The sequence below is a fragment of the Physeter macrocephalus genome, chromosome 18, assembly GCF_002837175.3.
Source record: "Physeter macrocephalus isolate SW-GA chromosome 18, ASM283717v5, whole genome shotgun sequence".
Lineage (NCBI taxonomy): Eukaryota > Metazoa > Chordata > Mammalia > Artiodactyla > Physeteridae > Physeter > Physeter macrocephalus.
In genome coordinates, this window is record NC_041231.1 from 39416919 (window position 1) to 39444706 (window position 27788).

General features: G+C 47.8%; 1 protein-coding gene across 1 annotated transcript in view; it reads right to left on the reverse strand.

Annotated features, from left to right (window-relative positions):
- The window catches only part of CACNA2D3 (calcium voltage-gated channel auxiliary subunit alpha2delta 3), a 798772-nt gene extending 772276 nt beyond the window's left edge, over window positions 1-26496 (reverse strand). The window contains exons 1-2 of the mRNA XM_055079897.1: window positions 26123-26496; window positions 25370-25451 (exon numbers count right to left, since the gene is read on the reverse strand). Coding sequence (XP_054935872.1) covers window positions 25370-25451; window positions 26123-26244 — 204 coding nt within the window. The 5' untranslated portion in view covers window positions 26245-26496. The remainder of the gene's footprint in view (window positions 1-25369; window positions 25452-26122) is intronic.
- Between the last annotated feature and the right edge of the window lie 1292 nt (window positions 26497-27788).

Here is a 27788-nt window from a genome sequence, read left to right on the forward strand (position 1 = left end):
CCCAGGCTCAAGGGGTGATGTCCCAAGGCTCCCGGGCAGGCTCTTCGGTGCACAGCCAGACACCGTGCCCGAGACCTGGGAGACGCCAGGACCCTGCTGTCTTCATCCTCTGGGGGAGCGAGAAGGTCCCCATCGCCCTTGCAGGGGAGGCAGTGGGCACAGAGCACATGGCTCAGGCAGGGCCCTCACCTTTTTGGAGGCTGTTCTCCTACCACACTCTTTCTTAAACATACTCTGAGTTGTGAGCTTATGTTTCACAGCGAGATGAATCAGACTGTGTTTCCTTTGGAGCCAGAGTAGGGAGTCCAGAGCCCCAAAGGTCAGGGAAACATCTCGCGTGTAGACCCAGCAAAGAGTGGCAAGGGGCTGAAGTTCAGCCTTTGGAGTTGGACAGATCTGAGTACAAACTCCTCCTGCGGGTCATGCCCTGCGTGACCTGAGCCAGCCCTCCCTAAGTACAGCTCCTGGTCTGTACGATGGGGATTATCACACCTGCTCCCTGGGGTCCTCGGGAGGATTCCATGAGAAGAGTGTGGGTCCTTCTACGCAGTGGTGAGCAGTGGTGGGCTCCAAACCATTTGGGGTGACCTTGTTTACTGTGTCTCCCTCAAATCCTCACGCTCCAGGTTAAGCTGATTACATTACCCTCTTGCCTCCACCTCTCCAGAGTTACTTACTGACTGTAGAACCTTGAGCAAGTTACTTAGCTGCTTGTGCCTCGGTTTCCCCATCTATACGACTGGCAAAACAGGAGCACGGCTCTCTCAGAGGGAAGTGGTGAGGATTAAATTAAACAGTGTAAGTTCAGGGTAGAGCACACTGCCCTGCCCAGAGAAAATGATCAATAAATGCTACCTCTGGTGGAAAATGCTGCCCCCTCTGAAATGCAGGGTGCTGAAGAGGGGACCAGGGATGGGGGCGCAAGCTGCAGCCCCTGCTGGTGGTGGAGGAGAGCCTTGGGCCAGAATTCCTCTGCAGAGAAAATGGGGCTCCAGCTTCATGTCGGCTCCAAAGGGGCTCCCACCAAGCTGACAACGGGGTCCTCAATTTGTCCTCAGCTGGAGAAATGAGAACAGTCTCCCTGCCAGGCTATAAACTGTCTCAGCCAGATTTCCTTCCAGAGGAGAGATTTACATAACAGAGCAGCAGAACATCAGTGGGAAGAGAGACAAGTCAAAAGCTGATCCAGGCAGCAAAGGGCATCAGTCACCTGGAAGGGACTGCGGGGGCAGGAATCCAAAGAGAAAGGGCCCAGTTTGGCTTTACACAGTCAGTCTCCTGCTCTCCTGGTTTCTGCTGCTTAATCCATGGCAGTGGCGTGAAAACTAGCCACACGCTCTGAACAGTAGGTGTTGCCAGGTCCAGCTTGCAGGAATGGCAAGGGCTCTGAGCATGTTCTGGGGAGCCTGGGGCCACCTCTGAGCCTCTCCCCAGGGCAGTGGGGCCACTCACGTCCCTACGAGACAGCATGACTGCAGATCTGCACAACCACCACTGAGGTCTCAGCCCCCAGGGCATCTTACAAAGCACCACGGTGAGTCGCTTCATCCTTGCAGCAACCCCCTTCCAGGCAGGTACAACCAGCATCTTATTCCCTGAGATCAAGGTCACAAGGCTGAGAGATTCAGTGACTTGTCTAAAGACAGGCCCCACCCTCCAGGATCATTTATCATTCCCTGGGGCCCTGCTGGATACATGGAGGGCGCTGAGGTGCACGGAGCTCACCATGAAAAGGAACATTTTGAAGGGGCCCCATTTATCAACTGGCCACACCCAGCCACTCTTCCTCTCCCCAAGCCTCACCCCCTCCTCTTCACAGAGAAGTCTAGTCTCTCTTCCCACGGACATTCTCTTGCTTTATTACGTCAATCTCTTTCCTGGAGAGTCCCATGAGACACAGGGACATTCAGTGGCAGGACAAGGGTCTGCTGTTTAGGACCACCCACACTCAGAAAGCACCTGGAATTGTTCCTCTTCTTTCTTATACATTTTAGTGATATTAAACGGATAGGGGGACACTTCCCCAAAAGAAAACACACAATTCTTAAGTGTCTAGAGACCCAGTTTTCCAAGCTAGCAGTAAACAGCGTCTAGTTTGGCACCCAGGCTGCAGAAGTCCACGTACACGCATCCTGGACGCTGTCATTTTCAAAATGCAACCCCCTGGCCTCCTGGGAATTGTATGCAGCACAAGGCGTATCTGCAAATATCTCCATTTCCTCTGGGGTTGAGGTACCGCCACATAATTGGCAACACACCCCATTTTATAATTAGTCGTTGGTAATTCCTATTATTACCGTTACCCTTAATTTATTTGACTGCAAAAACAACTGCACTGGGGAGACTAAGGAGGCAGCTTGTGTTCCCCCAGCCAACACTCAGATCTTGGTCTGTCTTTTTAAAGCCAGTCTTCTAGAGTAGGAGCCAATCCAAAATCTCAAACTCTTTTAAAGTGACGTCTGACACCCTAAGACCTCCCTCTAAACTACACAGAGAGTAGCTAAAACACACACACACAACTGATCTCTAGAACATTTTAAAGCTCTATTGGTATGGACAGTAGTAGTTTTAAAAATGAATCAAATTCCTATAGCCCTAAGGGATGAAATCTGGAATTAATAGTAAAAATAATAATAACATTTGCCATTATTGAGCCCTTACTATGTGTTCAATTCTGTACTAAGCACTTGACATATACCATTTGATTTAATACTTCTAATAACCCCAATAAGTGGATATTATTTTTCCCTTGGCCAACTGAAACTCAGGGAAGTTGGATAATTTTCTCCAGTCCGCATATCCAGTAAGCAGCAGAGCCTGGATTGGAACCCAGGTACACTTAACCCCAGAATCTTGTTCTGAGCTCCATGTCAATTGTCTTGCACATGTAAGGAAAAGTCTAGGCCGTTTAGTCCGACCAATGTTGTTTCGTCTCCCAGGTAAGCCTGAGCCATGGAACAGAGCTGGATGCTATGGAAAAAACAAGGAGGGCAAATGAGCACACCTCACGTGTGCACACACGCACTCACGCACACAGACAGCAGCAGCAACGGCAGCAAGAAAGAAGAGTGCTTACAAAGCCCCCCATCCTCTGGCACTGGGATTCCGCCTGTAAGACTGTCTCTGAAGGGCATGATCAGGAATGGAACAGACAGACAGGAATGTTCAACAAAGCACTGTTTACACTGGGGGAAAACCTGGGCTTCAACCTTCATGTCCCACAGCGGGAGAAAGGTGACAGAAGTTACGCCACACCCACGTGGTGAAATGTTTTATAGCCAGAAAACAAATCATTTTGAAGAATACTAAATGAAAAGGGGACACGTTCATGAGATAAAGTTGGGGGAAAAACAAAATAACTTCATATCGACTGTTTGATTCCAATTTCAAGCAATCCAAAGGAAATGCTACAAAATTTTGATGTGGTTATTCCTGCATCATGAGACTAGGGGTAATTTTTTTCTTATCGTATCATTCAACACTTCCCAGTTTTTCAAAGAACAGGATGAATTGTATTTTTCGTAGGAAAAAGGATTATCCCTACCATGCCAGGATCCACTCTGAGATGTCTTGCCATTATAAAATAGTTTGTACAATATGATCCCATTTATGTAAGATAAATATACATACGTGTACATATACATACACATATTCAAAGGAAGAAATACACCAAAATATCAACAATTATCAGACCAGGATAATGGGATAGCAGTTTGTCTTCATTTGCTTTTTATTTCTCTGTATTTCCAAAATTTTCTGAAGTGTTACAGACAACACTTTGTAATTTAAAAAGCTATACTTTCCTCACAGCTATTATTTCTTCCCAGGTGGTCATACAAACATCTACATTTCAACACTGCCGTGCAAGGACATTCTTGTCTCTAGCACCATTTGAAGCCCATGTGTTCACACAGAAAACCTGTACCTGTAATAATGAACTGGCATTTCTGTTGAGGGGAAGTTATTCACACAACTTGGACTGTTCTAGGGACTGCTTCAATCCTGGGAAGAAAAGCAATTAGGGAAAAAGAATCTGCTCAGAGCCTAGTAGGGATACTGGCATGACCAATGTGCACATAAACCTTGCTCCCTACTTCCTGTAATGGGAACAAATTCTAAAGCACAGAAATCTAGTCATGACCCCGCCTCTCCTGGCACCTGGAGGACCAGCGTTAGCTAGTTACTCCTTCATTACTCAGGGTTGCTGTACTTGTGCACACTCTGGGAGAGGGACGTATTGTACCTGTCACCATTTCACATGTATTACTTGACTAATGAGGGCCGTGCTAGGAAGGAAGTGTGGTGCGGTGGTTACAGAGAGACACGGGAGTCAAAATGCCTGAGCTGGAATCCTGGCTCTATCACTTCCTAGCCAAGTGACTCTGTGAAAGTCATTAATACTCTCTGTGCCTCGGTTTTGTCATTGGTTAAATATGGATAATAATAGAGTAACTTGCTCTCAGGGTTGTTGTGAGGATTAAATGAGTTAACGTGTATTAGGTGTTTTGAATCTGTCCCTCTCTTGGCAAACGTTCAACACGTATCTGTATGTCGTCATCATCATCCTCATCACAAGGCTTTGTCCAAGGGAGCCACAAGGAAAACAAAGATGATAAAGACAGAGGGCTTCAAACAGCTTGTGGAGAGGAGGGGAAGATCCTAATGATGGTACAACAGGAATCAGAAACCAAGGTCAACTCTGATGACCACACGGAGGTATAAAAGGGAAAAAAGGTAGAGACTGGAAAAGGTTTCCCAAAGGCAGTAGCAACTGAGGGCCCAGGACTGAGCCCCTGGCAGAGCAGGAGCTCAACAGCTGTTGGCTAAATTAAAGAAGGAGGCCGTGAAGACTGAAAACTCAACAGGAAGCTCTAGGGACAAGGGCAGGAGTTTGAGGCAGTGGGAACAAGAAGAAGCAAAGGTTGAGAAGAAAGTAGGGAATGACCTTTGGGACCAAGAACCCATGCAAGGAGCTGAAGCATGAGCCCAGGCAAGGGGGTGAGGCTGGACCAGGATCCAGGGTCCCTTCTTCTATCTCTCTGTCATATTAATTCCTGCCACCCTTCAGGTTTCTGCTGAAGCTCATCCCCTCAGCAAAGCCTCCTCTGACACAGACCAGAGCAAGTCCACCGGTCACATGCTGTCAGTGTGCTTTCAGAGCACTGCAGGAACACTTGCACACATTAGTCTAATTCTTTGAGTAATGCCTGATTCCCGCACTAGATGGTAATCTCCATGAGGGGGCAGACTGTGTCTTATTTCCCTTGTCCTCTACCCCAAGCCCAACACAATACCTGGGACAGAGTAGCAAGAGGTAAAAACGTTTGTTGAATAAATGAATGAACGAATGATTGAATAAACAAAAGAAACCATCAAATTAAGATTTTCTCCTGCCCCTGCTAGGGACCAGCCATGGTCCAAGGCAGTGATGTTCTCTCTGGAGTTGTTCTGTACCACCTCCCTACACATGAAATGGAGAAATGGAGAAGGAATGTGTTATTGATGTATTTTGACGTCCTGGACTACAAGCTGCTACACAAGAAGCAAAGTATTAATAGCCATCATCTCTCAAACTTATACTGCACTACTCAAGGGCTGAATTCAAGGACTTCTTAAAAAGAACAGCAAGTACTCCTCTTCACACTTCAGCCCCTCTGTCTCTCCTCTTCTTCTCTTAACCTAGCAATCTTGCCCACAAAACGGATCTGAGAAAGAAGATAAACAGTGAAACTTCGTAGCCCATTGCAATGGGAATCTTAGGGACTTGAGGGTGAGCTGGGAGGTTTAAAATCACCACTGCAACATACAAGAGAAAGATGACACCTACACATGGAGCTCAAAGGGAAAAGCTTTCCCTTACCAAGACCCAGAAAAAGTACCTCAAATGTGGCCTTGATGGGTATGAACTATTTCAACATCCTAGTGGGACTTTGCAGTATTTCAGAATATAAGAGCTTTTAAGGAGTTTTTCCCAAAAGAGAGCAGGGTTACCAGTCTGCTATTTTGCCCCGGAATGAAAACTTACCAGACAATTAGTTTCTAAACAACCAGGAGGCTACATCTAATATGACCTATCTTCTTGGATGCCATCCTGGAAAGTGTGTGTGTGTGCGCACACACAGCTCCACACACACACTTCACCTTCAGATCGCAGGGGACGAATGGTATTGCTCCCAGGAATTTAGCTAGCACGAAAGAGAGGAGCCATCAAGCCCCCAGTAGCTGATGGTCATGGCTGAGGACAAAGCAGACCTGGTGGGAATCTCTGTTTTGTCCTTCATGATCTGGCCAGCCTCTCTGAGGCTCAGATTTTTCAGCCTGTAAAGTTCATTCCACACACTCATTCATTTGCTCCACAACTATTTACTGATAAAGACTATTGTGGGAACCAAAAATAGAGACATGAACAAGCCAAAGGTCTTGCTCTGGGGAGCGGATGGCCTCTGGATCCGTCAATGCCAGTGACCTCAGAGAGCGTGTGCATGACTCCAAGACGGTAAGAATTAAAATAATCGTAGCTGCCATTCATTGGATTCCTTTGACTGCCAGACCCTGAGCTAAATTTTAGATTCATGATCTAATGTAATCTTCACAACAGTCCAGTGGGACAGAGATCACTGAAAGAAGAGGAAAATGTAAAAGAAGAAGCTAAGCAGTCCTCAAGGCCATATACTAGTCACAGGTGGAGTCAGGATTCGAACTCACAGCCAGCTTCTAGTGCCATAAACTTAACCCTAAGCTCCACTGCTTATGTCTGGCCCCTTTGAGCTTGTACATCCCAGGATGTACAAGTCCCTTTCCTGAGCTGCTCAGGTTACATACATCTCAGCCTTCTCTCCCACAAGAGACTTCAGCTCTTCTTCCCTGGCTCCAGCCAGAAATGATCACAGCACACTTGTTGAATGAACGCTGGCTTATTTTTTTTAATTTGGCAGTTTAAAGTAATTAACGTCATTTAGGCAGGCATGTTATTAAGTCAACATTCAAGGGAGGGTGGATCAGGGGAAATGAATATACCAGGTTATATAAATATCAATTTACTCACTGACTAAAATATCACAGAATTTCATCATATGTCAAATATTTTAGTCCCTTTTATTTTTGCCTTTTACATTCAAAGATGACTCCATTCCCTGACACAAGTCTAAGAACAAGTCTATGGTACAAAGATTCCCAGGAAATAACGTTAGCGAAAATGTAGAGGAGAATTTAGCAAGATGGGATGTCTTTTCTGCCTCCCCCCAACATGGATGCGACTCTGTCTTCTCCTGGCCATTTGGCTAAGTCTGCCTTGTCTTCTGAAAAGTTGCACTGGTGTGAGTCACCACCCCTAAGAGAATCTAAGCACCTGGAGGTATGGGCAGCAGCATCTCCCTACCTCCATCTACTCCAGCAGGTGCCTGGTTCGGACAGAGGCAGGGCGACAGATGTTGGTAGGATGGATGGACACTGGCAAAATGGTAAGAGTACCACCCATCTCATGGTGGAGCCGATGGGAAATAATGTAGGATCTGCCATCCTTTGGAATTATGCTGAGTCTCAGCACCGAGAGTCCTTGGAGCTCTATGGAGTGCAGGCTCAGGGAGAAGCAGTGAGCTGACCCAGGTCTGATTGCTCAGCAGTGTCAGAGCCACAGCTAGAACTTGGACCTCAGACTCCCAGGCAGAGCCTTGACCTCTCTAGCCTTGTGACCCTCTGGTCCAGCCACATCGTACCCAAACCACCAGAAAAAAATAGGAAACAAAGTCAGCAAACCCAGATCGAGACAGTAGGAAGATAAATTCTTGGGAGGAGGTAGGATTACCAAATTAATCTTCAAAAAATAGATAAATACGAATATAACAGGCACTTCTGCATTTGTGGGGTGGGGGGGGGGGGTCTTCCACCTGGCTCTTCCAGCACTAGCTTTGTGATCTTGGGCCCAGTTTCCTCAAATGCAATACGAGGATGGAAAATTACTCAGAGCTAGTTGTGAGGATTAAATTAAAGGATCTCTTCATGCACTTGCTCATTCACCAAACACTCAAGCAGCATCTCCTTGGGCCAGGTGCTAGGCATGCCAAGAAGGACAAGGCATCATTCCTGGCCTCTGAACAATGACCCCTGGTCAGAGAGGAGATGAGAAAACAAATAACTGACCATCAGGTACAATGACAAATACCAGTGCAATGGATGCTCTAAGAGGAGGAGGCCAGTATAACACAGATGCAAAAACTCTGTAAATTCTCTAAGTGCTAAGCAAGATATCAGGTGTTTTGAAGACCATTGCTAACCTGTGCTTCCCAAACTTCCCTCTCCCACTCTCTTCCCTTTCCCTCACATTTCCTCCCTGTTGCCCCCCATCATGCCACCCCCATATTGCCTCTAACTGGGTTTCCCACGCAGCAGCCCATTGGTAACACTTGGGACCAATTAAGGTGGCTGCTGGCAATAGGAAGAGGCAAATGCAAACATAGGTAGGAATACAGGTGTTACAGTCAGACGGCCCTGAGTTCAAGAACCAATGCCACCACTTGTATTAGCTTTGTGACCTTGGGAAAGTCACTTCCCCTCCCTGAACCTAAGTGTCCCCACGGAGAAAATGGGGCTATCAGAGCATCTAACACATGGGGTTATTGAGAAGGTGAAATGAAATTTATACAGAGAGCTTAACATTGCAACTGGCTGAAAGACATTAACTATCACCATCTATCATTTTTCTTGGAGAAAACACAACTTTAATCTCAAAGATCAACACTACACCTTCCAGAATAAAATTAATCTAGCCAATAATTTACCCTGGTAACATTTAGAGCACTGTTTTTTTTTTCTTAACACATTTATTAGGTTGTGAAATCAATTTATTGTTCACAGCCAGCCTTCTAAAATGAATAGAATAGGTTAGGTTAGGGTAGGGTAGACTAGGTTAGGATAGAATAGAATAGAATAGAATAGAATAGAATGGAATGGAATGGAATGGAATAGAATAGAACAGAATAGAATAGAATAGAATAGAACAGAACAGAATACAGTAGGACAGAGTCCTGTCGAATCAAATAGACCAGAATGCATTGGAGGGAATAAAGCTAAGTGGTTTCATAAAACTTGTGTTTCCCAAGTGAAGTTGTGTGGAATGGGTTCATTGAACCATGTATTCCTCACTGTGGACCATGGTCGAAAAAGTTTGAAAGCCACTGACTTAGAAAAAATGCAGTTTTATGCCCAGCAGGCCCCGGGGGGTGCAATCCTTGTACCAGGAGATTAGGAGCAGCCTTTATGGGAAGCAGATGGCATCCTTCATATTGATGTTCACCAAACAATTTTCTGTTAAAGGGCTGGTAACCACAGGTCTCAGTAACCTGTTTGGTAAGAAGAAAAACCATTGGCGACAGGTCAACAAATTTCTCTCCATCTTACAAATTGGAGAATGGCCATTTCAACTATGCTCAGTGATTTATAAATAAACTGCTTCAACAATCAGACATGCTCCTGGGTACCTTCTGACTTAAAAGATAAAATGCCTGACTTGCTCCAAAGCCCGCATTTCTATTGCAGAGAAACTCTCCAGTCACGCCACGCACGCTGAGGAAGGCTGCACCAGTGCCAGCTTTAGGCTGGGTTCAGAGGTTGAGTAGCCACCGCTCTTGGCCCATGATGGAACAGACTTCACGCACACAGTTATGGAAGCAAACCACGGTGAGAAGATGTGCACATTTCTTCCCAGGAGGAAAGAGAGGGAATGACTGGGTCTCTTTAGGGGAAGCCAGCAGCCTTCCCAGAGGTGGCATATAATAGCATTTCTCAAAGCATGGTCCCTGGAGCACATCAGAATTACCTAAGACATTTGTTAGAATGCAGATTTCTGGGCCCTGGGTCAAGCTTACTGAGTCCAAATCTCTTGGGCTGGGTCCCTGGAATCATGCATCTTAGCCAGTTCCCCAGGTGATATTTCTGCATGCTGAAGTCTGACATCCTCTAGAGTCAGGGCTCAGCAGCCAGACAAGGGCAACAGGGTCAGCAGTGTAGACAGCCAGAATGGCCTCGGCCGAGGCACAGAGCCGTGACACAGCCTGATGTGTTTGGGACTGAGCAGTGCGCTGTCACTGAAGCATTCAGGGCGAGGATGCGAAAGGTGGCCACAGCAGCAAAGGGATTTTCGCACCCAACACAGCTCTGCACGCCTCATTGAGTATTCAACGAGTGTCTGTTGAAGCAGGAAGGTAGGGAGTGAGGAAGGAAGGAAGGAAGAAAACATTTTCAAGATTTAGTCAAAAGCCAACGTGTTCTTGTAAGTCTGTTAGGACAGCTAAAGATTCTCCCAAACCATGATATTCTCCCCCCAAAAGAAGCTTTTGGTCCTTTGAAACTCTACTGTGGAAAAGGAGAAAGTTGAGGCCTCGTGTTTTCAGATGGGTTTATTAGTAATGAATAAATACTTGACTAATTGTTCTGTCTCCTACTCACTTCACTAATGTAGATCATGTTACTAGGGGGGGTGTTACCCAACAACGCATTGGGACAAAATATTTTGGCTGTTAAAAAAGAGAGACGCTGGGGGAACATTTTCTCTACGTGAAATTCAGGCTTAAATGCGATTTAATAGGAGGAAATGCTGCAAAGGCCTTCTTGCCTGGAGAGTAGAGGAGGTTTCCTGTGGAGTGCAGCAGGGGAGCTTTCAAAGGCATGGGGCAGGGAGGAGGGGGACATGGGGCTAGAGGCTGCCTCCCTCTGTCCTGGGAGAAGCCTGCTCGGGGACGTGGAGCCTTCCTTCCCTCTGTGGCCTCAGCGCCCTGATCAATGCAGAAGCCGGGGGCTGGGAGGGGAAACGCCAGTGCTCCATGCATGGCCCATTCCTGTGACCCCTGGGGCGTGCCATCAGACCCCGAGCACCCACCCCCAAGCTGGAAGGGCTGGTTCCCAAAATCTGCCCCAAATAAGAGATTTTCTCATTTCCTTCTAGGTGAGTCATCAGGCTCAGCAGGAAGGTAGAAGGTGGGCACCAGATTCCGGTGACTGTAGGACCACACAGCAAATTCCGGATATAAGACGCGGAGTGCTCCACAGAGCAAAAATCACGCAGGAAGCTTCACGGCCTCCATAGAATAACGTGCCAGGGAGGAGCCAGAGTCGAGACTCTCCAAAACCTCAAAATGCCATACTCTGTCGGGTCTGATACTGGGAGAAGGGGAGGGGCTGGAGGTAAACATCTTTTGGCAAAACTGCCCCCCATTAAATCCATATAATTTAGTTCCCGCTTCCCAGCCAGCTGCTCCCCCTTATCTCAGAGGGGCTGTGCTTCGTGCAGGCTTTCAGCATATCAGTGGGCCAGGCAGGGGGAAAAGAAAGGGCAATTGCACTTGCAGGATACAAATGCAAATCACCCAAACTTGGTTTAAGCCCTCTCACAAGTTTTCCTCCTGTGTGGAGGTGCCAGAAACAGCTGATGCAGGGTGCAGCTGGGATGCTGCCCAGGAATGGGTATCGCTGCTCCGTGGACGCTGCAGCAGAAGAAGACGCGGCTCCCAAACCCCTGCAATGCACAGACTCAGAAACCCAGTCCCAGGGATGTACAAAATAAATAAACAAACAAGTGTAAAATCAAAGGAAGCTGCACAGAGAAGGTGACATCATGCCCAGCAAACACCGTGCAGCATCTTGATGCCAGCAGGGCTTCCGAGAAGGCCAGGTAAGGACCCCATGTGAAGATGAAAAGGATAGAAATTAAAATTCACGTTTCTCCCTAATGTCACTGGGAACGTGGTGTTCGAGCGCTTCACGGAATTAGCTGCAGCAGCTTCCTAATTGCCTTTGCCGAGTTGCCGCCCCCAGATTGATGGTGGCGGCTGCAGCGGCCCCATCAGTCTCACTTGGTGCTCCTTGCACGCCCGCCCGGCACTGCGGTGCTCCCGCCACAGCTGCTCAGCTTGGCGCTGCGGAGGCGCTGGGACGCCTCTGCCAGGCTCGGAGGCTTCGGAGTGGGGAGACTCGGCCGTGTTTTCAGGGTGTTGACGAGATGGTCTGGGAGGCTCCCCAAGGGCGAGGAGAGGGGTTGTGGGCTGGGAAAAGCGAGCACCAGCTGGCTCGGATGTCTGGCAGTCCCTGCTGGCACCAAGCAGGCTATGGGCAAAGGAGCCACCCGCAGGGCTTCAGAGCTGGATTGCTGAAGCTGGGAGGCGGCCCCGACTTTCTGCAGCATCTATACCTGATAATAGGGGCTCATAAACCCCAGCACTGGGGGGTAGAGGGAGAAAGGATTGTGAAGGACTTAGTTTTGGCCTGTGCACAAGAGTGTTATTCCCATCACCAGTGTGTGAACACCAGGAAAAGGCTCCTTTCTTTATCCATACATTCATGCATTCCACAAACAGCCCTTGAAGCCCACCCAAAGGTAGCTCTGTGCTAAGTGCCAAAGAAGGACCCTCTCCCATCAAACAGAACAAGCCTGCCCTCGGGGAATTTCAGCTCTGGCTCACCTACCTCCTTCTCCACCCCCACCACCCCCACTGAAAGAGATAAGGGTCCTCAGGATATCACACTTCCCCAGAATGGCCTGGGCATGGACAGATCTGCCAGACTCATACCATGCAAAATAAAACTGACCCTGTGGGTCCAAGGGCTATAGCCTTCAAGCTAACTGTCAATCATGCAGAAAAACAAACTGTGGCTGCCCTGAGAGAAAGAAAAGAAAAGGAAGCACCAACAAATATCCAGGAAAGACAGACAAAGAGTGGGGATAATAAAAAACGAGGAGCTAAAATTTACTGGGCACTTTCCAGACATCCAGTTCTGTGCTGAGACTGTTACCACATATTGACAAAGCTAATCCTCACCATGACCCCATTTTACAGATAAGGAACCTGAGGCCCGGAAGTGAAACTAACTAGAGCCAAGCTGGACCTCAAAGTCAGATCTGTCTTGTACCAGGGTCCCAGAGCCCAAGCTGGCTCTTTCACACAATCAACCATTACCATGATGGGAAATACACAAAGGGAAATTTAGCCAAATTCAATGAGATTCTCAGAAAGGCTTCTTAAGAGTCAGACCTAATGAGGGGAGGCCTGGCTGACCCTCAAAGGAAATCAAAAAACAAGCAGCATCGTTTTATTATAATAAAAGGGACAACTATAGAAACCTAGAGGGCATACAGGGCCCGCCCCCCCTCATTCCCCTCTTGCTCCTTTTTAATTCTGTATTATGAAAGCAAATGACAATGCACCAAAAGCTAAGAATTCCGTTGGGGAAAGGATTAAGGGCAGAGAAGTTTCCACCAACCAACCTGATAAGCCAACAGCAGGCTAAGATCAAAGCATGGGGAACATGCTGGTCCTGGGAATACCCAAATGTCCCTCCTCAGACCCCACCCCAGCCCAGGCAGCTGAACAGGATTCACAAGACCCAGGTTCCAAGCCTGCCTTTGTCACCTGGAGCTGGGTAGCCTTGGGCCAAGGTATATTCTCTGTCTTTGTTTTTGCATCTCTAAAATAGAGATGATGACAGAACCAAACTCAGGATTGTTTGTGAGAAATTAAATGAAACAATGCAAATAAAGCACATGGCACAACATGCAAATAAAGTACCTGCATCATTATTATGATTACTTCCTAAGAAGACCTTGTGGGGCTCAGTGGTGGGAAGCTCTAGTGGAAGGCGGTAAATAAGACCTCCGGGTGGCCTGATATTCTCTCCCCACCGTGCACAAACTACTGTCTTCAGCAGCCAACCTGCCCTGCCCTGATATGTGGGAGAGCTCCTGGGGAATAATAATAATAATAACAACCACAAAAGCGGAAGCAGCCCACCTTTTCTAAACACTTCCTCTTAGCCACTTATTACCAAGCATTCTGTGTGCATCTTCTCATTTGCATCTCTTAACTCCACTCTAGAAGTTAGTACCATTGTGCCCACTTGACAGATAAGAACACTGAGGTTCAGCAACTGACTTGTCAGGGTCATGAGACCAGTCAGCAGTAGCACTGGATTCTACCCTGGAGAGGCCTGTCTCAGATCCAGACTCTTACCTCTACACAGTTCTACCTTCCCAAGACCAACTGCCTCCCTTTAAAGTAAAATTTTAAAAACCAATAATCCTCTAATTTCTTTCTCAGTTTATATATTTTTCATATCACTCATTGGGAACCTGTGCATTTGTTTCAGGAAAAAAACTGAAAATCTTGCTGTTTAAGCAGGAAATCTAGCTATAGTTCCAAAATTCTGAAACTCCTGTTCTGGGAAATGTGTATTGTTGGCTTTTTTCAAAAGATTAGTGAGCTGTCGGATTTCCCTGGTGGCGCAGTGGTTAAGAATCCACCTGCCAATGCAGGGGACACAGGTTCGAGCCCTGGTCTGGGAAGATCCCACGTGCCGCGGAGCAACTAAGCCCGTGCACCACAACTACTGAGCTTGCGCTCTAGAGCCCATGAGCCACAACTACTGAGCCCACGAGCCACAACTGCTGAAGCCCACATGCCTAGAGCCCGCACTCTGCAACAAGAGAAGCCACCGCAATGAGAAGCCTGCACATCGCAACGAAGAGCAGCCTCCGCTCGCCACAACTAGAGAAAGCCCGCACACAGCAATGAAGACCCTTTGCAGCCAAAAATAAATTAAAAAATAATAATAAGATTAGTGAGCTGTGAGCCCTTTCCTGGGAGGATTACATCTTACTTCAGGGTGACCAGATGACTCCTGATGTTCTGAAATACTGGAACTTGGCTACAGACCCTGGGATTTTAAAGTAGTTACTCGTTTTTAACAAAGGGAAACAGCCTGTGTATATCAAAATACACACACACACACACACCCCACACACACACACACCCCCACACACACCTTTTACTGGTTGCCTGACAGTGATTCCCTCAAGGTGTGCCCTCAAAAGCATAGCTTTCTGACAGGGGCCCAGGCCAAAACCGAGAAGAAAGAACATTCAAACTTGAGCTTTACCATCCCAGAAGCCAAATGATCACCATTTACGTCAGTGGGGCAAAAAGCTATGCTCGTTGAGCTGTTTGTACATGATGCAGCATATATTGTGTTAATAGAACTTTCACTGATAATGGAAACTGGTAGGAGGCTAGGAGGAAAGCCATATGTTATGATTCGTGGCCAAAGACTACCTGCCTCCAGTGGATTTACTGCTTCCCCCACCTATTGTTCTTTTTATACTATTTTTCCGCCTCTGCCTCAACAAGGCACAATGGAAAAGGCATTTAGGATGGTGCAGGTACAAAGAGCCAAACGCCTGCCTGGTGTTTCTCTCACCTTGCTTGGCAAATTACAGTACAGCATGATAGCAAGAACAAAAGTGAATCCCACAACTGCCCCACCTGTACTGTACAAGGGACAGGATGGGAAGAATTAGTGAAAGAAAGCAAAAAAAAAAAAAAAAAAAAAAACCTTCGTGGGGACATAATAAATGCTTCTGTTTGCCACTGTGTCCCGTCACATTAAATGTGTGTGACATATACTGCCTTAATCTTATGAACTCATTGTGGGATCAAAGCGACTAAAATTCCAGGAGTTTCTCTTGCTCTTCATTAATAATGAAGCAGACACTATAAACAAGAGAGTAGCCAGAGAACTAAGGCTTCCCGTGTGCCACGTATTGTTCTGAACTACCTCATCTGTGTTCTCTCATTTAGCCCTCTCCAAAGCCCTATGACACAGGAGCTTTTATTATTAGTTCTATTCTGTACTAATAGAATGAGTAAACCACAGCCCAGGTAGGTAAAATTAGTGACTTGCAGAGCAGAATTCAACTCCAAAGCCCATGCTCTTTTAAAAAATCTCTTTTCAGCTGTGCATGGCTCACTGTAATAGAAATCTAGATCCTTCTAAAACAGACAGGCTCTTTCCTGGGAGCCAAGAGTTATGGAGGAGGAAATGCAGGGTCAAGTTTATAGCATGGGAGGGTCTAGACTTGGGGGTATTCCAAGGGCCAATTATACCTTTGATTCCATTTTAATGCAAAACACTAAAGTCTCAAGAAAATGCATCAAACCATCAAGTGTAAAAGGCACACCCTCACGAGCCAAACTTAGGGACCTGAGCAAACAGATGAAGAGCAGGTTTGACTTTCGGAGGAAAATGTGAGGGGAAATGCTCCCTGCTTTTCGCAGATCAGCTGAGTCCTCTTGTCTAAGACGAGATTGAATCCTGCTCGGGGGTTTCGCAAGGTTGTTCTCTTCCTTGGCAGCCCTGCCTTCCAGGCTGAGCAGAGGTATAAGGCACCTGACACCCACACCTCTCCACTGCCAGCCAGGGCTCCTCCAGTCAACCTGCCCACTCTCCCTTAGGAACCATTCCTGTCCCATCATGGCTCCAAGCCCCCTTGGAGCGCGGGGAAGTCCTTCCCCGCCTCATGGGGGCCCAACACCCACAGAGCCTTCACTGCCAAAAGAACACCTCTTGAAACCCCACCTGAGGACAGCACACCTGGGGGAAAGAAACCAGAGAGGGCGCTAGCACCCCACCCACCCGACCCTTCTCATCCTGCTGAGGTCCTGACTGAAGCTGGTGCTCAGGTGGGAGCAGCTCACACAGGTGACTCACGCTGCAGAGAAAAGTCAAAGGCTTGGGGGTCAAAACACTCCAGTCTGAGTCCAGCCCTACCACATGGCAAGCGCACCACCTCCCTGAGCTGCAAGCCCCGCCTGTAGGAGGTAGATAACCTGGGCCATCTCCCAGTGCAACTAAGGACCACAGCAGATGCCTTGCATTATCTACTTTAATATGAAGAATGCTTGGCTCATTAAACACTGCCCCCAAAAGTCCACTGCCTCCCTGTCCAGTCCCAATGAACAGTGTTCACCTGAGCTGGTTATGATCTTGGTGGATTTTGAGAAGCCACCAGTGCAGACCCTGTAGTTCTGTAACAGTCCCAGGTACAAATGGTTCTTGGGTGACTTTCTGAACTATTTGGCCCAAGTGGAGCAACCAAAGCTTTTGCAAATGGACGTTCATAACTGATGTCTCAGTGACTTTCACTGCTGACTATATGGTTTATGCATAAACAATGGTTAAAAGTTATGCAACTACAATAGCATCATCTCCCCCAGAGTCAGTACCAATGTTTACACAAAGAGGGGCGGCACGTGTCACTCATTCAACATCTTTAAGGAGGTCACAGAGGACTGCAGATGCTCAAAGGCCAAAACACAACAGGCTGTGTCAAGGAAGCTCTGAAGAGGAGGTGGGCGGGGCCAGTAGGAAGGGCCAAGGAACCCAGGATGCCCTCCAGTGCCTCCCATGACTTGATGGCCGATGGCGGTCCCCATGCGCTGCTGCACCTCCCTGCCACCTGACTGGGGGAAAGGACACCCTGCCAGTGAGGTGCCTCATCCCATCTGGTCTCCAGCACCACTCCCCCAGGAAGCTATTAGAAGTCTAGAGTCCTCCAAACCTAGCGAGAAGAATTCTCATGGAGGAAATGCCTGGAGAGCACCAGGTGTCCACAGCTGGCTTCTGGACGCACTCCCACAGTGGGGGAATCACTGGGCCCGCTGTCTCTCCTGCGGCTTCAGGCCTCACTCCGAGCATTGGGGACCCTCGGCCCTTCCACAGCTGACCCACCACCTGCACAGCAGGGTGAGCCAAGGAGGGGCTAACAGGAAGACCCTGAGGAGGCCCTTCAACCCCGATTCCTCATGTGGGCATCGCCCTGACTCTCGCGGGAAGGGAGCTGACCTCTAGGAGAAGAGTGAAGGTCTAGGCAGAGGCTGGGTCCCCTGCAGCCTCCTCCTGCTCCGAAGTACCTGATTCCCCAGGCTCCTCCCTGTCAGGTGCCAGGTGGGACCACCTTCCTACCTGCCAGCACTCAGGCCCACTCCCCTGTTCACACACTCGCTCATTCATGTCTATGCAGCCAGCCCCACAGATGCTCAATAAAGGTTATCTTAAGAGCTTGTCTTTGTCTCACACCACCAGTAATGACCTCCACAGCTCGATGGCAGGAAGCTTCTACATGCCAGGTACTATGCTAAGTGCTTTGCGTATTTTATTTCATTTAACTTTCACCACAGCCTGTAAGGTAGAAGGCACTGGTCTCCTCTCACACTGGAGGGTGCAGGTTCAGAAGTGTCACACCGCAGATCTGGGACTCAATGCCAAGTCCATCTGACTCCAAACCCTGTCCTCTCAGCTGTTTTCTCAGGCTTTGATTGTTTCCGAAGTAATTCCCCAGATGTTATCTCATTTAATCCTCCCAAACACCCGTGAGGTAGGGAAACACAGGTATTATTCACATTGTTTTCAAACTAGAACTGAGGTGGAAAAAGGTCACACAAAGATGAGGGACCAGGCAAGCAGACTCCAGAAGCCCAGGTCGGTCACCTGGGGGAGGCTGCTTAACTTCTGTAATCCTCAACTTCTAAATCTGAAAAATGAGGTGAATGGTAGTTCCTGACTCATCAGGTAGTAGAGAGAATTCAGTGGGATGACATATGTAAAGTACTTATCATGGTACCTGGAACACGGGTACACCAGAGTGAATGCTACATGTTTTTACTATTAGATTAGACCATTTGACCAAGGCCACTCGGGAAATGCCTACAGAAAAGATAAGAAGACAAACACCAGGGCTCCTAGGCTCCTAGGCCAGTGACCTTTTTCTTTGCTTTAACAACACTGCATCTCCCAAGATGTGTCTCCAAAAATGTTCCAAGCTCTGCCGCTATTATGATGATGAAAAAAGATGGGCAAAGGATGCCTCCCCAACTGACTGTGGCCAGAACATTGAAATAAAATGAGAGAAAGCAATTATACTCCAATAAAGATGTTAAAAAAATAAAAATAAAATGAGAGGATGAGCTACCCAGCAGGGAAAAGCGACAGCCAAATGTGCACGGCCCATCCTTCAGGGGACTTCACCCAGGCCCAATGGGCCCCGTGCTCTGCTATCATCATCTTAAAATTCTTCATAATTTTTTAACAAAGGGTCCCTGTTTTGTTTTCGCACTGGGCCCCACAAATTATGTAGCTGCTCCTGGTCTCAGCAGACCCTCCGCTGCAGCTGCCTATAAAATCTCAGAAGCTGGACAAACCGAGCTTAGTGGACTGGGTCATTCGGTTCTGTCCCAGCACTCTGGTTCACTCCCTTAAGCCACTCTCGCTAGCAGCACAAGAGGACAAGAAAAATCTTCCCCATTAGCAGGCAGCACCTGATGCATTCTGTGATGAGCAGCATTCACTTCTACTGGCATACGCACACACGCACAAACTTAATAAGTATAATGGTAATGACATGTGCAAGCCCAAAATACCGACTGGCAGTTGCTTCACCCAAAATGGATAACCAGAGGTCTGGTCTGTGAGCCCACAGCCATTTGCAGCTCTGCCCAACTTGTCTGTCCAGATCGTTTACATGGATAACAGCTCTTTTAACCTTGGGAGAGTACTGTTTTCCAATATCGGGTGCCAAGATAAATACTTAGCAGTGCATAAAGTGACGAAAGAGCCATCTATTTCTTGTCAAGAGATAATGCTCTCCTTCCCAATATGGCCTTGAAATGCCCATTAATAGCTTGACTATTGAGTTGTTTATTTCCATAATCTTGATTTGGGGTAACCGGGAAGCTCTGCAACATATAACCGTAATACACCTTATAAATGTAATGCCTTATTTAAACAGCCTTGGAATGAGGACACAATGAGTGTTGTTCAAAGCAAATGGAAATTAAAATGTTTACCATTTATTGAAGACCTCCTGGACCCTTTTCAATGTTGTGCCTGTAAAATAACTTTCTTCTGAAAAGCAGACATGCTGGCTATGCAAAGAGAAATCCCCTAAAACACATCAGCTGTACAGATGCCTCATCTGCTGAGGGTGAGTTATGGTCCAGGCTAGACTGTGTCAGAGAGGGGTCTCTGAGGCTGACTTTGCACTTCAGGAACGATCACCTCAGTTTGCTGGTCAGTAAATACTCAGGGAAATCAAGCATCTTCCTCTTCCTCTGCATCATTTTCTTCTCATGAAGGAGAAGCTCACTTTTGTTTAATGGACCAAAGAGGGCTGATGAAGATTCTATCGATGTTGCCAGGAGCCTGACATGAGGAACTTTTCCTCTTGTTCCATGACACACAAAAGCATCACTGCAGCCACTGAAGATGAAGCATAGGCCATTATGTCTCTTGTATAAAAATTACATTAAAAGAGGAGTCAGGGTCGGGGGAGGGAGAATCTCATATACTAATTCATAGGCTGGCATTTATAACATCTATTTCCTTTTTTCTCAGTCTCAGCCACAGCAAACCTCTAAGTCCAATATGAGTGTCCCAGGGAACACGCAATCTGCAAAAAGTCTCTGTCTAGAAGACGCTGTGGGTCTCAACAAGCACTGTGACTGCAAAAGACGGGGGGGGGCCAAATATAAATGCCACTCACTTCCGACAGAGGATGTGTATTTGGATAAAGAAAAAGCCTATTTGTTGGTAATCTGTAATGATAGATCTGGATTAATGACAGACCGGAAACAAAGGATCCTTGTGAGAATGTACGCCTCTTTCGATAAGCCCAATATACCAAGTCATTTATTGCTCCACGTACGTGGGATCACTAAACACCTAGGCGAGGATTGATCAAAGACTGAAAAGCCTAAAACCCCAAACCTGACTTCCACAAATATGTGATCCAAACTACAGGACAACGGGACATCTTGCAGGGCCACAGGTACTTGGGGTAATGGTTTCACATTTCTTTCACTTTTGTTCATCATGATACACTGCTATGTCTTCATCACAACTAGAAACGTTATTTGTGCTTGCCCTTGCCTGACAGACTTTATAATTATTAGGTGGTTTGGTACTCATGTGTTTGCCTAAATGCACACTGGTATTAGAATAAATAAGATAAAATAAAATAAAACCCGCCTGAGATCACCTGAGTAATTGATCAAAATTAATAACCACATTGGAATTAAAAGTCTGAAATCTGCCTCCAACAAGAAAACCATGCCTATGTTTTCATCTCCCTTAATTTTGACTAGCATTCGTAAACCGGAACAACTTAGGCTGCAGCAGTTCCTAATGAGAGAAAAAGCAAAGCAGAAATATTTCTGTCAGAAAAGAAACTTTGAGAAAAAGAAGGAAAGAAAAAAATGAACAAAAGAGGCTCAGACAAAAACTTAGCAAAGCCATACAAAAAAAACTTTATCTGGTCCTCAAGTGACCAAGCATGAGTGTACAAATGCAATAAGATATATATGTGTGGGTAAGATGCGCGAAATGAATTCTAACTGGTTTATCCTGCTCTGCGGATGTCCTGGTGACTGGGCTAATGAGACCAATAAACTGCTCTGAAAGATTGAAAACTGTCATTGCCAAGAATTCAAGACTTTGAAAAATAATCTGCCAGGGAAAAGTACAGTAATTGAAGTGGTGCCGTGAATTAAAACACTGGCAGCACAGGTTGAATGCACTAATCTCGTGGGATGACAAATAACCGTGTTTATTCAACAAAAATGTTCAGCTTAGTAGCGCCTCCCCAATAAAAGCAATCCATAGAGTGTCAGGCTTCCTACAGGCAGCACAGCACTGCTACCCAATTCCTGATAAATGAATACTCCTATTTAATTATTTAAAAGACCATCAATTTCCACATTGATAAAAAGTCATAATTTTCAAAATGGCTTAAAAGAACCAACCTTTTACTTTGCTGACTCTGTCCTGTGGAAAGAGACATCACATTCATGTATTAAAGACGCTCTCTCAATAAATAGGTGATAACGCAAAAACCTGGTTATGCATTCCAAGGAGAGCACGTTTGATAAGTGCTGCATGAGGCATCCAAAGTAAATGTCAATTCTTTTCTAGCATTAATGGCAGAGACACACAGTACCTGTATTTCCGCTGTGTATTTATCATCACGATTCTGGAAAATATAATTGGAACTCTTCATTCCCATGAACATGCATTCCCTGAATGCAGAACTAAACAGAATGACAAACCCAGCTCCTACCAAATTCTCCCTAAGAAGGATGAAATGAGAATCATGCCAGTTTAATACCTTTTATTGTGAATGTTAGGGGTGTGGAGCCCATGAGTTTCACAGCCTAGGTTACTGCACCTACTAGAATGCTTCTCACTGAATCCCAAAATAGAGAGGTAATGAAACTATGCCTCCCCAAAAGAAGCCACACAAAGCACATTCTTTGGGGAAAATGAAGCAAGATAGAGGCAGCTGAATACTGGCATGAATATGTCAAATAGGAAAGTTAATTAAAAGTTGAAGTGAATGGAAACCCCTGCAGTATCTGCCAGCTAAGAAGGCAGGACACAGGCACACAGCCACACTCCAGTGCTTTGCTTTCAGGGGCCCACTGTCCTATAACAACTAAAGCCTCTCAAGATCGACTCCAACTCCAATATACAAGTCCTACGTTCTTCCATTCTGTACTGGAAACACAAAACTTTGCTAAAATGTGGACTACAGCATTTTATACAATCAAAAATATCCTCTTTATAGGGAACAAACAGATTGCTATTCCTGTGCTCAGCAAAGAAAAAAATAGAAAAAATAGGAAAAGTCTGGCAGTGGATACCAAATATATTATCATAAGCTAAAGTAATGAAAGCCATGGTATTAAACAAAGAAACAACTGATGAAATCTCCTTTCTAAAGCCATGGCAGTGAGGTACATTGTTAAATAGTTATATTTACATTGAGGAAATCAGTGATAATACTGCTACCTCGAATTATATTACCTAATAAAAACCTGTTACGAAAATGGCAGTTTTCCCAGTCTCCAAACACTTTAAAATTGGTGGCCAATTACTATTTAACTTATATTCACAATTACTATTTTGTAAAGTTTTTGCCTTAGTGCAAAAATTACTAAGCTCCCATTCTAAAAATGAACATTCCACATCAATTCACAACATAAAGTGTCAATTAGAAAAACTACATAGAGTACATAAACTTGTACAGTGGTATACAATATACCTTACTTAACTGAAAATCAAGTTTAAATGTCCATGCCTTAAAAGTATGATTACACTCTTACGCAACACCTTTGAGTCCCCTTACTGCAGTGTTAATGCATTTATCAACCAAGTTTTCTAACTCATTTCGAGAGTATCTTAATTGTCAAGGATGCAGAGATGTGATGGAAGGGTGCATAGAGTTTTGACTCAGAGGAGTAATTCCTCATGCAAATGGCCAGAAACTTGAAAATAAGCAAGAGAAGGGCAACTGTCTCCTTGCTTTTCCAAATGATGTTATGCCTCCCCTGACTCTGAGCACCTCACATCCTTTCTCATTCATACTCTGAGCTCTCGAAATCAATTTTCTTTGCTGATTATAAAAATACAATCATATTTGGGGGCAATGGGCCAAGACAGTCAAAAGGTACCTCCCCAAGTTGTCTAACATGCCCTGCCCCATCATTCATGGAAGTCCTTGCCTAGCAAGCCAAAGCCGTGGGTATCGCAGGACTCAATGACTGCAATCCAAATGCAAGATCAAATGCCCACCCCAGAACCTAATGCCCACCAACACCTCACCTTCCCCATGCATCAGATTACAAAATGCCAGGCAACAGCAAGAAATGACAACAAAGCCACAAACAGCTGGAAATGATTACCCAATTGTCAAGCTGCAAACATGACAAAAGCAAAGCAAGGCTTGCAAATACAGTATCAGAAAGGATGCTGATAAGGTAAGAGAAGCATTTTAACTTTTTCCAATTTGCTATTATAGAGTAGCCAATAATATGGTTGATGGGAATTTGTGCAGTGTGTGTGTGTGTGTGTGTGTGTTGTGTGTTAACTTCGGAGAGAAGAAAAAATATATTTCACGTGCTTCTACAAAACGTGAGATACGAGATATGTAAGCACAGCCCCCCCACCAAAAAAAAACGTTCACAGGCTCTGAAGGGTTACTTTCAGAGTTGTTACAACTAAACTACAACGTGCAGATGAAAAATATCTCTTTAAAGTTATACAAAATGTTCTCTTCTTTAAAAGCATAAGCAAAATACACAGGCAATGCAATAGGCCAGAACTCTTCACATAAAACATCTGACACGCAGGCAAAATGCCAAAGCTGAGTACAGACTGGTCCAGATTAAAAGAACACTAGCAAAAAAGGCAACTCCTATAAACTGAGAGGCAGGTCACAGGTATGTAAATTATCACCGACCATAAAGGCACATCATAACCTCAAGTTTTTATCAACTCTCTATAATTCAATGAACTCCGTCCCCAAATAACAGAGTTGTTATAACAGTCTTTCCATGGTTTCAGAGAATATGGCTATTGGCAATTTTTAAGCCAGGCTAACCTCTGTCGTTCCATTGTGGGCTGATACTTCATTACGATATTTGGATTTCATGTGACAAACTGTTTCATATAATGTCCCCAAAAACTCTACTCTCTAAAGCAGAATGCCATAAATAAAATACGTACTTGGTTACCAGGCAGCATGCATGACACATATGTTACATTGGCCCAAAAAGCACATTTTAAAATACTTAAAAGTTAACTTAACAATTTAAGCTTTTTGTATCAGAGAATTATCCCCTAAAGGCCAATTTTATTTTCTATCTTTGAGAGAATTCTTGGATTAATCCTGTTGATTTGTTAACTTGAAATTCTTTTAATCCCTCTAATCTCTCCTCCCCAGCCCATTTTTTCCCCTTTTTTCTTGGAGGGGAGGGCGAAAGACCATATAGCTCACAATGTAATTTTAAGCATAATGCTGCCTGTTTGAATTAAAATTGATGCAGCTTCTGATAAAAGCCTAATAATCAATTCTGCATTCTCATTACTCTCCAGAATATATGGATGCAGACCAATTTCTTAAGTTTGTGGACTACTCTCATAGGTTATTACCCAGCAGTGCAGCTGAGTGGAAAGAAAACCACATTCATTCTCCTTATCTGTAATGATGTAATGCATCCCAGCCCTGAGTCTAGATGATTGGGGAATAATGGGATCGTACAACTGCGGGGATGACAAACAATAGTGCAGCATCTTTCTCTGATACACTGAACCCCAGCCTCCAACGCAGGCAAGGTGAAAGACATCATAACAGGCACTGATTCTGCCCTTTGGATGAAGTTAGCGTTTTTTTGGCCAGAGGAGCATCTGCTCTCACACTGAAACAGCAATACCGACACTGAGAGGAGAGCCATGCAAAAACACTCAGTTTCCGAGCCCCAGCCAGGACAGTGCCAGTGAGTATCCTGCTTTTCTTTGTGTTTAGAATCAAGTGTCATCTAAAAATAACCGGTTGGTAGGGAGAAGTCACTGCACAGTACATTGCCAAGAAACGGAGGATCAGAGACACCTCTGATAACTGATGCTGCTCGGGGTTCACGTTTGTTTGGAAAACTAAATCTGCCTCCATTTTCTGTGCTGGAAAAATCATCGCTTCCTGCCACCACAGAAACCTTACCTTCTGCAGAAGCTGGGAGCCGGAGTACTTAGCGGCAATAGATTTTATCTCTCCCCCAAAAGCAGAGGCCCAGAGCTTCACCCTACAGGGAGAAAGGGCACATGAACAAATGTAACACCGTGTCACAGTCAACACGCACACATACGCACACACGGGGCTGTGGCTGAAGGAGCCAGGCAGTATAACATTGGAGGAAAAAAAAAAAAAAAAAAGACAGAAAAAGCGCCTTGGTAGAAACTGTCAGCACCAAACTGCAGAGCGCAGCGCGGGAGGGGGCCCGAGGGGGTCACATAGTTCAAAATGCGCGAAGTGTTCCTGGCTCTCCGGAAAGAGCACTGAATTTTATTTGAATAATTGCCTGAGAACTTGACCACCCAAACTGAGCATCAGCTGGCAAAGATTAGTCCAAAGAAATCCACCCATCCCCCCTCTACAAAAAGAAGTGAGATGGCAAGATAGCAAAGAAGGGGTAAATAAACGGCCCATGGAAGTTGCATGCGGTAAACAGGCTTCAAAGTTGGTGCTGTCGCCGGCAGTGAACCTCTCCAGGTCTCACTCGCAGCCCGGGGAGGGGGCGAGGAGATCCCACCCCAGTCTCGCCGCCCCACGCGGGTCCCCGCCGGCAGGTGCTAGAGGCGAGGCCGACGCCCGCGGCAGGTCCTGCCGGCCGCACCTGCAGGAGCCCAAACTTGGGCACAGCGAGTCGCGGGCGGCGGGGTACCCTCCCCGGGCGGCGCAGGACCTGGCACTTACACGGAGAGCGGGATCTGCTGCTCCGAGCGCACCACGTCCCCCAGCGCGGCATAGAGAAGCGCGGCGGTCAGGAGCGCCGAGGCCCCCGGGGACGCGCGCCGCTGCGAGCCCGGCCCGGCCATGCTAGGTTCCCTCCGACGCGCCAGCGGCGGCGACGAGAGCGGCAGCGGGGAGCTTCGCCGAGCGGGCGGTGGGCGAGCGCGATGGGTTGCCTGCTCCACGCCGCCCCGCCCGCCTCTCGCGCGCCGGGCGCACTTGGGGAGCAGAAAAAGGAGCGGGGCGGGGAGGGCGGAGAGGAGGAGGGAGGGGAGAGAGGTGGAGAGGGAGGCAGGCGGGGGAGGAAGCAGGGAGACACGCCTCTCGCAGCGGCGGCCGCCCGGCACCGCCTCGGCGGCTCAAGGAGTCCGGCCGGCCGCGGCGGGAGGGTGGGAGGCGCCGCGCGGGCGGGGACTTGCAAACTCCAGTGTCCTTGGTCGCGGCTGAGCGCGCCCTGCCCCGCCCGGCCCACTGCGGCCGCTGAGTTCTTTACAACTCCGCAGTCCGCCGCCGCGGGCGCCACTCTCGGGCTGGCCCCGGGCCGGAACCCGCAACCCCCCGCCCCGAGCTGGTTGGGGGGCGGGGCGCAGGCGGGAGGCTAGGGCCCGGCCGGGTAACAGGCGGCGGCGGGTCGGGTCCTGCGGAGCACAGAGGTGGCGCGACCCCCGTCCCCGCCGCGCAGTTTCCCGGAGGGCAAGGGGTGCAGGGAAGAGGCCAAAGTCTGAGGAAGGGGCCGGGGCTCGCGGCGGCGGGCTGGGTCGGGCGGGGCGGAGTACGGTAGGGATGAGAGCGGGGCTCGGCTGTCTGGCGCGGCCGCTGCTGCGTGGCCGCCCGCGGCTGCTCCTCCGGCCGCAGCGCCGACCAGGGAAGGCGCGGAGGGCGGCGCTGCCGGCGCGGCGCTGGCGCACGAGCGCGGAGCTCCCGGTTTCGGGCCGCAGCGGGGCCTCCCTGGCGCGCCTGAACCCAGGCCGGGCTGCCGAGCAGCTCGCGCTCTGGCCCGCTAGGGCCCGGGGTCCGCGCGACTGCGGCGAGTTGGGGGGTCGGGAGGGGAAGCACTGCTGCTCCAAGTCTATCCTGACTGGCGGACTCCCTGCATTTCGGGAGTAAGAGAGTCCTCTGAGGCTCGGGGGCTCACCCGCTCCCCACTCGGACCCCCACCCGCTGGGCAGGAGGCGCGGTCGAGCGGCTAGCCTAGGCGGGGGCGAGGAGGAAGGAAGTCGGGGAAGCCCTGGGCGTCCGGGGAACCAGGCTTCCCCGCAGCCTCTCTCGCCGCCGTCCTCAGCCCGGGACCCGGCTTCGGAGCCCCGGCCTCTGCGAGAGGTCGGGGTGTGACTGGGAACTTTGTGGTGCCCTCGCGCCGACCGGCAGTAAAGACCGACCCGGGCAAGGCTGAGTCATCCTTGACCCGCCGAGCGCAACTCGACTGACCCCCGGCAACCCGCGCGCTCCTGATGCCGCGGGGTCTCCCGGGGCGTCCGCCGCCTGGGTTCGCCTGGTTTGTATGACTCCGCTACAAGGGCTTTGGGACCTTCCCCGTCACCAGCCTTCTGCCTCAACGCCCTCAGCTTTCAGGGGAGAGAGCAAGGGTGGGCTCCAGTTTCCTTCTGGTGCTTCCAGGCGAGAATCTAGG